The 13,560-nt window shown below is 37.3% G+C and overlaps 1 protein-coding gene across 2 annotated transcripts in view; it reads right to left on the bottom strand.

Moving 5' to 3' along the window:
• Positions 1-13,560, bottom strand: part of LOC109436444 (E3 SUMO-protein ligase RanBP2-like) — a 67,593-nt gene that overhangs the window by 19,716 nt on the left and 34,317 nt on the right. Inside the window, exons 19-24 of one of the 2 annotated variants that reach the window (XM_088796041.1) lie at positions 13,151-13,245; positions 6,593-12,287; positions 5,918-5,995; positions 3,451-3,621; positions 2,745-2,837; positions 2,229-2,407 (exon numbers count right to left, since the gene is read on the bottom strand). In XM_088796041.1, coding sequence (XP_088652167.1) covers positions 2,229-2,407; positions 2,745-2,837; positions 3,451-3,621; positions 5,918-5,995; positions 6,593-12,287; positions 13,151-13,245 — 6,311 coding nt within the window. The remainder of the gene's footprint in view (positions 1-2,228; positions 2,408-2,744; positions 2,838-3,450; positions 3,622-5,917; positions 5,996-6,592; positions 12,288-13,150; positions 13,246-13,560) is intronic. The other variant, XM_074332319.2, reaches the window with a different exon arrangement.

The raw sequence follows: 13,560 nt of genomic DNA, 5'->3' as shown, positions 1-13,560 counted from the left end.
AATCCACTGTGTTCCTATATACTAACAATGAAATTTCAGAAAAAGAAATGAAAAAAAAAACTACATTTGCAATTGCAACAAACAGAATACAATACCTAGGAATAAACTTAACAAAGGATATGCACTGAAAACTAGAAGACAGTATTGAAAGAAATTGAAGAAGACACAAAGAAATGGAAAGTATTCTCTGTTCACAGATTGGAAGAATCAACATAGTTAAAATGGCCATATTACCCAAAGCAATATACAGATTTAATGCAATCCCCATAAAAAATCCCAATGGCACTTTTTAAAGATATAGAAAAAATCATTAGATGTGTATGGAATCACAAAAAACCCTGAATAGCCAGAGCAATCGTAAGAAAAAGGAACAAGGCTGGAGGTATCACACCCCCTGACTTCAAATTATACTACAAATCTACAATAATCAAAACAGTATGGTATTGGCAGAAAAACAGACATACAGACCAATGGAACAGAACTAAGAACCCAGAAATAAACCCACATATATATATGGGTGATAATTTTCAACAAAGGAGCCAAAAACATACAGTGGAGAAAAGAAAGCCTCTTCAATAAATGGTGCTAGAAAAATTGGAAAGCCATCTGCAAAAGAATAAAACTAGACTGCTGTCACCATACACCAATATTAACTCAAAATGGATTTAATACTGAAACACAAACCTGAAACAATAAATAGAAGAAAACATAGGTATTAAACTTATGGATCTTGGTCTTAGAAAGGATTTTATGAATTTGACCTCAAAGCCAACAGAAGTAAAAGCAAAAATAAATCAATGGAACGCTATCAAATTAAAAAGCTTCTGCATAGCAAAAGAAACTGTCAACAAAACAAAGAGGTAACCAATCTAACTGGAGAAGATATTTGCAAACAACACTTCCAATAAGGGGCTAATAGACAAACAAACGGCTAACAGGTATGTGAAAGGATGCTCAACTTCACTAGCTATTAGGCAAATGCAAATCAAAACCACAATGAGATACCACCTCACACCTGTCAGAATAGCTATTATCAATAGGGCAAGTTAACAACAAGTGCTGGAGAGGTTTGGGGGAAAAGGAACCCTCACACACTGCTGGCAGGAATGTAAATTGGTACAACCACTATGGACAACAGTATGGAGGTTCCTCAAAAAGTTAAGAACAGAATTATCATGTGACCTAGCAATCCCTCCTGTGTATCTACCCCCAAAATTTGAAAACATTTATCTCTAAAGATATATGTACCCCAATGTTCAGTGCAGTATTACTCATGGTGGCCAAGACATGGACACAACCAATGGGTCCTTCGATAGATGATTGGATAAAGAAGATGTGATACATACATACACTAGATAAAGATGTGATACATACATACAATAGAATATTACACTCAGCCATGAGAAAAGATGAAATACTTCCATTTGCAATAATGTGGGTAGGTCTTGAGATTATCATGCCAAGTGAAATAAGTCAGACAGAAAAAGTTGAGAAACCGTATGATTTCACTAATATGTGGAATATAAAATTGAAAATAACAAGCAAGACAAACAAACAAAAGCTCACAGACACAGACAACAGTTTAGTGGTTACCAGAGGGAAAAGGATTTGGAAAAAGACAGGAAGAAAAGGACAAAGAGGGTCAAATAAATGACGACAGAAGGAGATCTGACTTTGGGTGATGAACACACAATGCAACATACAGATGATGTACTATTATAGAATTGTACACTTGAAACCTGTATGATTTTATTCACTAATGCCACCCCAATAAATTTAATTTAAAAAAAGACACTAAGGTGTTGATAGGTATTAAAATAATCACTACATTTGAGTTAAGTAATCAAATTATAAAATTATTGACAAAGCAAGGTATAAGGGAACTAGGTTTCAAATGCTGCTATTTCCTATGCATTCTGCCCACCCTAGAATAAACTTAACTCACATGCAAAAGGAACCACTTAATACTGTTGTTGGTATCGTGGCAGATATTCTTAGAAATTTCTGCACAGTCCATGCTATCCTTACTCCCAAAACCCAACATACGCACAGGGATGAATCTTCATAGTCCTCTATGTAGAACAAAACTCCTCCTTCTCTGGACATAGATAATTGGTAGATCCCTAATCCTAGCTGCAATCCATTATTACCATTTGGCACGAACATTCTAGTTTACTGCGTTAACAAAGCCACCTGAATCAGAAGGAAAACAATGGAGATGTCCTTACTTGAGCTTCCTTAACTTTCTGAAGCTCTGACTGAAAGTCTTCCCCATTTCCGATGTCCTCATCAGTATCACTGCAGACGCCACAGAAAAACGTAGGTGGAAGTTTTAATGTATCCGCTTTTGCCTTCTCTTCCACTGTTGGTTTCTTTTCCCAAACAATAATACATTCTTTCTCATTTTCTGAAAATCCCATACAACATAAGCAAAAGAAAGTTAAGATAAAAGTAGATGAAGCCCAACTATCCTACAACAATGGTCCTCAATGTAATCTACAGTTTACAGACCCAGGTAATGAGCCCTCCGAGTACAAGTGCCAATGAAGAACAAGGACCACCAGGAACAATGTTTTCCATATTATCTTTAAGTATTTTAAATCACCACAGGCATATTGTAGTAACTACATATTGTAGATACATAAGTAAAATTGGTAATTACAGAAATTATCAGATTGGGAGATTCCTTTTAAACAAATAGTTTTAAAAAAAACATTATAATTAGTAATTTTAACTTAACATACCTGTTAGATTTTTTCCTAATGGTCTACATTTTTCTGAGTCATCCAGATACAGTTTTCCATTAAGCTTCTTGACAGCTGTTTCAAAATCTTCATCTTAAAGTGTAACAGATTTTATTAAATAAAAAATTTCTAGTAAATTTCAGTTTTCCTAGCCAAAAACCTATAACTTATCTCCAACTTCTCACTTTTCCTTACTCCCCACATCCAAATAGCACCCAATTTTGCCAATCCTATACCCCTAATGCCTCTTCTACTGTAAAACTCTCACTGAGGCTCTCTCACTGAGGCTGCTCTGTTATCATTTTAGCTCATCTTCCCATCTCCATGTCCCACTACCCACTGAAATTTTCCTGAGCACGTAGCTCTCCTACTTAAAGACTCTGATATGGCACACAAAGCTTTCCATAATCAAACCTGTCTGTCTCATCGTTCTCCCATCCATCTAGGACTCCAAGGAAATTACAATTGTTTTCAAATCCCTCAAAATGCTTGCCCTGCTCATGGTAGCCATCCAAAAAATGCTCAATAAATGAATGCAGTTCTTTCGATCATTACATCCACTAACTATTTATACATACATTAGGATAAACATCTATCTACCTGCAAGGACAGCAGGAATGAGTTTTAAGAGCAGGCTTAATATAATTTCACCCCAATTATTAAGATTAGCATGAACAGAAAGCTTTCAAAATAACAAAAGATTTACCATCGTCGTCTTCTTCACTAACGTAATCTGGTCTATTCTTATAACAGAAGAAAGTTGGAGGAAGTTTAAGTTTGCTTGCAAGAGCTTTTTGCTCAGGGGTTGGGGTTAGCTCATATACAATGAGAACATCGTCATCTGAGGGAGAATCTTCAGGTTTTTTCTTCTCTTTTGCTATAACACAAGTCAAAAAAATTGATAAAGACAAGGTGTTAAAAAGGTATTAATATCAATATTCTTACTGAAAACAAAAACCATAAAACTTACGTTTAGGTTAAAATAGCATACTGATAAAAACACATATACTTTGATGTGGACAGAGCTCTATAACAATAATGAATCAGAATTAGTAGCCTGACTTAATGTTCTATCAAAAACCCTTAGTGAAAACAGAATCTATTTAAAATCAACACAATCCTGCTTTTCCTTACTGATCATTGAAAAAATTATTATTAATAGACATAATTTTAAAACGTATTTTAAAAGTGCTGCCATGACCATATTTGACATACTAAACAATAGTTTAGCAAAATATCCATGCAGTTGTAACTGAAAAAAATTAAACCATAAGTAAAAATTAGTGTAAATATGTATAATGCAAAGCCAAACTTGATTAGTTTCCAAAAGAAAAGTTAACAATATCCAAGGACGGCAGGTGACTAGAGTTACATACAGTTTTGCATGTTTCCAAACATAATAGATGAAATTAAATAAAAACTGTTATCCTGTAAGTAATACTATTAGAATTTAAGACAATTTCTACAGCTGAAAAACCAACAAGGACAACAACAAAAAAAGGGGTAAATTGGAGAGAAAAGGAATTCTTCATACATTCTGCTTTGGTTGATTAAAAAAGAATTTCTAGCTAAAGGAATTGATAAACTAAGTAATTCATGAAGCATGCTATGTACCAACTGGGGCTGTCCAATATGGTAGCTTCACCACATGTGCCTATTAAGCACTTAAAATGTGCCTAGTCCGAACTGAGAGGTGCTACGGGTATAAAAATAGACAATGTATTTTGAAGACTTGGTACCAAAAAGAAGAATATAAAATATCTCATATTTTTTACAGTGATTAGAAATTACAATGGTACTGTGGGTTAAACTGAATTATTAAAGTTAATTTCATCTTTTTCTCTTTTTTCAGCTGTTTCCTTTTATTTTTTAATATGGCTACTAGACAATTTTAAATTACACACACAGGTGAAATTTTTTCTATTGGATGGTGCTGATCTGGAAAACTAGAGACCTGTTATAACATTAAACTTGCCTTTCCCTCTCCTTCATTACAAAAACTTAGTATCAGTTCCTAGCCAGGAACAGTAAAAGAACACCGAAAGATACAGATTCTTATTCCAGTTGTGGTGTGAGCTGGTAAAGACACTCAGACATGTTGGACAGCCTGCTGGGCCCTAGTTCCCTCACGTCTAAAGTCTTTGTTTCCAGGAGCCTTTGGGACTTCAAACAGAATAAGGCTCTTTGTCCTCAAGTATTATTAGGTTGGTGCAAAAGTAATTGCAGTTTATGCAATTATTTTTAACCTGTTAAACCGCAATTACTTTTGCACCGACCTAATATACTCGTAAATTTGCTCGTAGGCCAGGGATTCTTAACCTACGGCCCTCAGAGTCTGTGCGCAAGTACCTACACTTTACAGAAAAAAAAAAACCCACTTTTCAAGTAATTTCTCAAAGACTGCATCCTTAAAAATAAAGGTTACAAGTTTCTTTAGCTAGTAGTATAATTGGTATACTTTAAAACTGAAGGCCCCAGAAATCAAGGATTGTCATCTTACCATTGTACTGTTTGACAATCTATAACACAGGTGGGTTGCTCAAGATATGTTATTAGACACTTAATAGTGAGTTTTCATTTCCCTAACTTTGCCCTTGATGGTCTCTGAAAGATTCCACTTCCTATATTCCACTTCAATACCAACTTACTTTTACAAAAGATCCGTACTACATATGTAATATAACAGGTATATAATGGTGGTTGTTAAAAATGGGGTCTGCTTTCAAATATATTTTTGTAAACCATGTCCAAAAGGATAGCCCAAAGGGACACATGTTGTATACATGCTGTTGCCATCACATGTTGGGTTACTGGCTGACATTAGTGACTAGAGATAAAGGTTAGGTAAGATACAGGTCTTCATTAAGCAGAGTAAAAAAATAATAGACTAATGAAGTACAAAGCAGCAAAAGATAAAGACCAATCATATAGCTCTACCTCAAAATAATGTTATGCAGTACTGAGAAAACATTACATCCAAGTACATTAAAAAAAAAACAGTATTAAAGGGTGTTATACCACTAGTCAGAAGTTACGTGCTTTAAACTGGCATTCTTCAACATGCACACTGTGGTGTGAAGTACTTCATTTCATACAGCCATAGTTACTTTACTAAAGACTACCAGCTGCTAAAAAACTGATGTCATCTCATACTGAGACTGCTAGCTCTATACCTTTGTTCTCAGGCTGTGAGGAAGGGGTGCAGGTCCAAAAAGCCATTGGATTAGATTTAAAAAGACTAAAATCAAATCCTACAAAATAAAGAGTATTTAATTTTTGAACATTCTGAAAATCAAAGTGAGTACGATTTCAAAATATAAAAAGCCCGAGTCCCTAAATTTGTACCAATGTGTCTGTTTTACATATTCATTTATCCCAGAGGTTCATTCTTTACTCATTTAATCAATAGTGGCAAGACTGCCTTACATAAAATGTGAATATCTCAGTACCATGTTTTCTTTTCTTTTGAGTGACAAGAAAATAACGTAATAATTTAAAGAATGAACACTTTTTTAAAAACCAGACTCGAGTTAATGCTCATGATTCAAGTACACGAGCCACTAAACTTCACTACGGCACTGGGTCCGAGTGCTTTATCTTAATTAAGCATGATATAAATATTGCCCAGTTATTAAAATCGCCTAAACAACTTCTATACTTGGTTACTGTTTGAGCACTCACAATTAGGGAGAAAAAAATTTGTGCAAATTTTTTTTGGCTGTTCACAAAGCACTGTGCTTATAACCCAGCTTTTAGTAAAACATTAGTATCCTACAAAGAGTCTGCATCAAGATAAACATTAAAAGAAAAAAGAAAAATTCTGCTTAATCTAAAGACTAAATGCTTACCCTTCTCTGCTGTTTTAAACATGTGATTAGTTGAGGACTCTTCCTTTGGAAACGAAGCAGAGAGATTTCTGACTTTGCCATCTGCAAATTGTTTGGTATCAGAGTCTTTTGACTCCTCACAATTATTAGGTTCCATTTCTCTTTCAGATCCACTTCGGACTACTGAACTGGTTTCGGTGTTATTTTTTAAAGGTACATTAAAACTAAATCCAAACAAAGATCCAGTAGCTGAACTGTTACCAAACGCAAATGGCTTTGATTTTTCACTACCAAAAATGCTTTTAACAGACTCTGAACCAAATACAAACTTTGGAGGAGAAACCACTGCTTTTGTTGTTTCAGATGTGCTAGACATTTCTCCCACTTCGGAAGCTGCATTTGCTATATCATCAGCCTGCAGTAAATCTGTCCTCTCTCTTGTGGTTTCTTCTAATACAGCTACAGCAATTTTGCCACATGGTGACTCTCTGGAAGTGGTCGAAAGAGAAACATGAGGTGTTATCAAAGAATCTTTCTCTTGAGCTATTTTTGCTTCATCAAATATTTTCTTAAATGAGTCTGCAACATCCTGTAGTTTAAAACGGACAGCTAAATGTTCTACTTTTCTTTCTCCGTCTGCAAAATCACATGCAGTCCACACCCACACTCTTTCTGTCCCTTTCATGTTTTGCAAAGTCATGTCTGGAGTGATTCTGTGATTGGCACAAAGTTTTAATACCTGGTCCCTTCTCATCACTATGCGAACTTGCTTGTTATCGTAATTCTGTAAAATCTTTATATCACCAATGCCTCTTTCTTTCCACTGACCAACATCTTTATCATATCTATAGAGTTTTGCTCTGTGACTAAAAACAACTTGTTCATTTTCCTCACCACTGGACACTTCAACTAGATCCGGTAAAGGTACAACAGGTTCAAAGTACTGTCCATCTCTTTCTTCTTCTTGAGTAACGTCAGATTCTTCATCGGTGCCAACTGAGGTCCCACTCTGATTCAACTTGGCAGGAGACTTAGATGGACTCAAAGCAGATTTAAAACTAAAGTTAAATCCTGTTGTTGACTCACCAAAGCGGAAGAGATTTTTTCTCACAGGGCTACTTGCCAGTGGAGAGGCCTGTACTGAGCTACTACTTACACTATCATCCAAAGCATCTTCCCTTAAATCATAGTTATCCCACTCTAATGTGGGCCCGGTGTTTTCAGGATTTGGCTTGGTAGTTGTGTCTGAAGCGCTGGTGGCACCAGCCTCTGAACTCTTACTCTCTTCCTCAGTAACTTTTGTTTGATCATTTGTCAAAAATGTTTTGAAATCTTTGAGTCCACTCTTCATTTCTTCAGCTCTCTGTATTAACTTGGCAGCTCTGCCAGTATCTACCAGTTTATGGGGAGTTTGAAGTGGTATATCTAAAAGAAGTCGCTGGCATTCCTCAAATTTCTGCTTGAATTCTTCAGCCAGCTCTGGTGTTTTAAATTTTGCTGCCAGCTGCTCTAGTTTGGCATCACCATCAGAAAAATCACTAGCTAACCACATCCACGCTCTATCTGACCCAGAGAGAGGCTTCAGGTTCATTGTCGTCGTTATCCAATGATTAGCACACACTTTTAGTACTTGTTCTCTTCGCATCAGCATTCTTAGTTTGCCATTAACTTCATTTTTGAGAATTTTTAAGTTCCCCAAACCCCTTTCTTTCCACTGACTTATCTCAGCATCAAATCTAAATAATTTGACCCGCTGGGAATAAAGAACTTTTTCATCTTCTTCTCCTGTTACAAGTTCCACTTTTTCAGGCATTTGAACTACTGGTTCAAAATGGATGTCATCACTGTCTTCAGTTTTATAGGCGTCATCATCCTTCTCAAGGTCAGAAGTGTCGGCTTTATCAGCCACTTTCCCACTTTGCAATGAGAATAATTTTTCCCCAGCACCTGAAAATCCCTTGAAATTAGGGTCTTTTTTGCCAAATTGAAATCCTTCTCCTGAAGCTGATTTTGCAAGATCTGCAAAGGTAAAAGTGTTACCAGTCTGACCAAAAATCACACCATTATCATTCTTCTGACTGCTAACATCCTGAGCCTGAAAACCAGCGTCATTTTCAAGGGGTTTTTCACTCTTTTCCTCTTGATTTCCCGGCTCCTGAATGCCAAATTTAAATCCATTGGCAAACACAGCACTAGAAAAATTAAATCCTTCTGTTGTTGACTTAGAGTCCGTATCAGAAGAATCCTGAAATGGAAATGAAGGCATATTTTCTTGATCCACATGCCCAAATTTAAATCCTTGTTCTGTGATGCCAAATTGAAAAGCTTTTTCTGAAAAGTTACTTTTAAATCCTGTTCCAGCCTGACTTCCAGAAGAGTCATTTAACTTAGTTTTTGAGCCAAATGTGCAAGCTGAAGGAGCTTCTGCAATAGGTTTATGAGTTGGTTTAGAGGCAGCACAAGCCACACATTTTAAGGAAGAACTCTCATTTTCCACAAAGCAAACACTACAATCCCACTGTCCTTCCTTCTTGGTGACCAGTCCTTCAAATCCACTCTTTGTGGCCTTGCTTGGCTCTGAACTACTAAACTTGAAAGAGGCAGGTGTTAGACTCGCTTTACCCGGATTCTGACAAGCAATACAATTTGTAGCATTTGCTTCATTTCGTACTGAGCACAAACTGCAATCCCACTGTTCATCCTTCTTAGAAAACATGTCTTCAAATCCACTCTTGGGAGTTTTACTCATCTCTGAATCACCAAACTTAAAGGAAGGTGTTGGAACAGAAGGAGTAGGTAAACTTTGTTTTCTTGGATTCTGACAAGCAACACATGTGGCAGAGCTGCCTTCATTTCGTATGAGGCATGTACCGCAATCCCACTGTCCTTCCTTCTTGGTGAACATTCCTTCAAATCCGCTCTTTGTGGCCTTGCTTGTCTCTGAAGTACCAAATTTAAAAGGGGAAGGTGTTAGGCTTGCTTTACCCGGATTCTGACAAGCAATACAATTTGTAGCATTTGCTTCATTTCGTACTGAGCACAAACTGCAATCCCACTGTCCATCCTTCTTAGAAAACATGTCTTCAAATCCACTCTTGGGAGTTTTACTCGTCTCTGAATCACCAAACTTAAAGGAAGGTGTTGGAACAGAAGGAGTAGGTAAACTTTGTTTTCTTGGATTCTGACAAGCAACACATGTGGCAGAGCTGCCTTCATTTCGTATGAGGCATGTACTGCAATCCCACTGTCCTTCCTTCTTGGTGAACATTCCTTCAAATCCACTCTTTGTGGCCTTGCTTGTCTCTGAAGTACCAAACTTGAAAGAGGCAGGTGTTAGGCTTGCTTTACCCGGATTCTGACAAGCAATACAATTTGTAGCATTTGCTTCATTTCGTATTGAGCACAAACTGCAATCCCACTGTCCATCCTTCTTAGAAAACCTGTCTTCAAATCCACTCTTGGGAGTTTTACTCGTCTCTGAATCACCAAACTTAAAAGAAGGTGTTGGAACAGAAGGAGTAGGTAAACTTTGTTTCCTTGGACTCTGACAAGCAACACATGTGGCAGAGCTGCCTTCATTTTGGACGAGGCATGTACTGCAATCCCACTGTCCATCCTTCTTAGAAAACCTGTCTTCAAATCCACTCTGGGGAGTTTTGCTCATTTCTGAATCACCAAACTTAAAAGAAGGTGTTGGAACAGAAGGAGTAGGTAAACTTTGTTTCCTTGGACTCTGACAAGCAACACATGTGGCAGAGCTGCCTTCATTTTGGACGAGGCATGTACTGCAATCCCACTGTCCATCCTTCTTAGAAAACCTGTCTTCAAATCCACTCTGGGGAGTTTTGCTCATTTCTGAATCACCAAACTTAAAAGAAGGTGTTGGAACAGGAGTAGGTAAATTTTGTTTCCTTGGACTCTGACAAGCAACACATGTGGCAGAGCTGCCTTCATTTTGGACAAGGCATGTACTGCAATCCCACTGTCCTTCCTTCATTGAAAAAACAGATGTGAAGTCGTTAACAGACTTAGGAAGATCTCCCTGGCCAAATTTAAAGGAAGGTTGCTGAACAAATGAAGATCCACTTTTGTTAGGAGACTTTGTATTCTGGCATGCAATGCATCTAGATGCAGTAGGTTCATTTCTCACTAAACAAGTACTACAATCCCAGTGACCTTCTTTCTTTGGAGTCATGAACGCAAACCTATCTGGAGTATTTTCTGGGCCAGTTTTAAAAGCAGAAACAGTCTCAACTAATGGTGGGCCAAAGAGCTCTTTAGTGCTTGGGTTTAGATTCTGGCATGAAATACATTTCTTAGCAGTTGGAGGATTCTTTAATGAGCAGCTGTTACAAAGCCACGAAGATCCTTCTTTCTTTGCTACTTGAAATTCAAAATTAATGTTTCTGATATCAGATATGGAAATATCCTTGTTATCATGACTTGTTGGTTCTTTTACGATTCTCATAGCCTGATTTGGCGTTGTGGCTATCTTTGCTCCTGAGGCTTTTAAAATGTTCTGGGCCTCTTCAAACTTGCATTTAAAAAGTCCTGCTTCCTCGGGAGTCTTGAATCTAATAGCAAGTTGTTCTGGTTTGGGCAACTCATCTGCATAATCAAGAGCATGCCATACAAAAGATTTGTCTGATCCCGCATTTGGTGTCAGTTTCATATCTGGACTGATGTAATGATTTGCACAGATTTTTAACACTTGCTCTCGTCTCATTAGAAGGCGAATTTTACCAGATGTTTTATGCCTCAGGATTTTTACATTGCCAATTCCACGTTCCTTCCATTCTTTGGATTCTGTATCAAAACGGTACAATTTTGCACGGTTGCAAAAGAATTCTTCTTCATCTTCCTCACCAGTTTTTACTTCAATCTTATCAGGAAGAGGTACCACAGGCTCAAAGTGAGGGCCGTCATCATCATCATCACCATGGGTACTCCCTCCATCTGTTTCATGATTTTTGCTGGCCAGCTCTGGAACAGGTGTTCCAAATAGTGATTTCCCTGGACCATGGAAAGTAAACATATCATCACTTCGACGAAAACCAGAATTCTTTTGCTGATTTGGATCCATGTTTTCAGTAAATGAAAAATCAGGTACATTTTTGCATCCAAAATTGAATGTACTTCGAGGTCCCATGGTTTGACCACCTTTTGCTCCACCGTAACCATCTCCTTGCAAAGGTTTATCTGAAGTCAGGAGATCTAACAGACTTTCGCTATTACTGTAAGCCATGGAAGGGGGCTGTGTCACGACCTGCGGTGAGGAAAACGTGAAGTCACCATCATTTGACTTGAAATTTGAATTAAACTTAAAAAGAGGTGGCTGTGTTGTATGTGCAGGTGCTGTCAAAGATGGCCTTATTCCTTCACCAGGCAGGGGCTGAACAAAATTAGTTTTTCCAAATTCTGTAACTTTAGATTCTGCAGATCTTGAAGCCTGAGCTGGAACTGGAGGTTTTGTGAAGTAACCTGGTTCTGGCAGAGGCGGGTTTGTGTTTGTCTGCGGAACATTGTAAGTGAAGTAATCATCCCCCCTGGGGGGCAAAATCCCTGTGGCAGGAGACTCAAAGCGCAGTGCAGGGCCGTACAGCTCCTGGGAGAACATACAGGCAGACGTGCTTTGCACGGGTGGTGTGTGCATCTGCGGTGGACAGTTATAAATATGCTGTTGAGGTGGAAGCCTATTCACGCCATAAACAGGGCCCTAAAAAAAAAAAAAGTTACATTTTTGTAGGTTGTCTACAAAACTACAGATAACTAGATGCAAACCAATTCTCACAAACCACAGACATGAGGATTACGGGTAAACGCGTCACTAGGTAGTGCAGTGCATCATTAGGAGAAGACAACGTTACTACAAAGATACTAGTCATATTCCTTCTTGGCATATAATAAAAATTGCCTTAACTAATGACAGCATCTTAAAAACTTAATTCTCCCACAATAAATGCATAAAATATCTTCTTCATTCCTATGTGTCAAATGATGTTAACAATAATGATAACGATGACTAATTTTTTTGAGCATTTACTAATGTGCCAACTAAATGCTGTTCTAAGTACTTTACATATATTACCTCATTTTCATATCCTCAAAAACCCTATGAATTAAGACATTATTATCCTCATTTTACATATGAGGCAACTAATGCACAGAGAGGTTAAGACACTTGCCCAAGGTCACCGTGAGCAAAAGAACCAGGGTCTAAATGTATCCAACCCCTCTGTCTTTAAGCTTCACATTCAACTATTGGGTATTTGCCACTTCAGGCCTGGAAATACCTACTATATAGTGGTTCAGCAAGGACATCCTAGTCCTACTTCTGCCAAAACAAAATGATGAAGGACTCAGCCACCCCACCATCACCATCCCCATTTAAAAATACTCTAAATGTTCACATTTATTGTAACAGACAAATAACTAAGAAGTTTAACTTTAAATTTAAAATATCTATATCTTGTGGGACATACAAGTTTTAATGCTAAACTACTTCTTAAATTTCTCTGAAAGAGGCATGAACGATGAAAAAGGAGATATTTATAAATATATACATTATTCCTTTGTTACCTTTGTGGGAGTAACATCAGCTGCTGGTCTGAGAAGACACTGGGAATTATATGCTGGTGACTGACTATAATACACTGGAGGGCCAGTAGTTGCAACTTAAAAACAAACAAACAAACAAAAAAAAACACTGTTAAAAAAAATCTATGCTACAGTTAAGACTATCTAGGCAAGAACTATAAATACAAAAGCAATAGAAATCAAAGAAAGATTTAACTACATAGATTCTTTTAAAATTGCTATACATAAAAATATACCATAAAGAACATTATCAAATGACAAGCTGGAGAAAACTGCTAAACATGACACACGAGGAATAAAGTAGCACCACAGTGGTCAACAAGAACCAGTGCCTCACAACAAGCATCAAAAAAGCAAGAAGTAAGCGACTGGTCCATTTTCTAAGAACAGGT

Source organism: Rhinolophus sinicus, chromosome 2 (genome assembly GCF_057876585.1).
Source record: "Rhinolophus sinicus isolate RSI-liver-muscle chromosome 2, RSI-T2T, whole genome shotgun sequence".
Classification (NCBI taxonomy): Eukaryota; Metazoa; Chordata; class Mammalia; order Chiroptera; family Rhinolophidae; genus Rhinolophus; species Rhinolophus sinicus.
The sequence above is the reverse complement of the archived record's forward strand: the minus strand, read 5'-3'. Positions and strand labels throughout refer to the sequence as shown.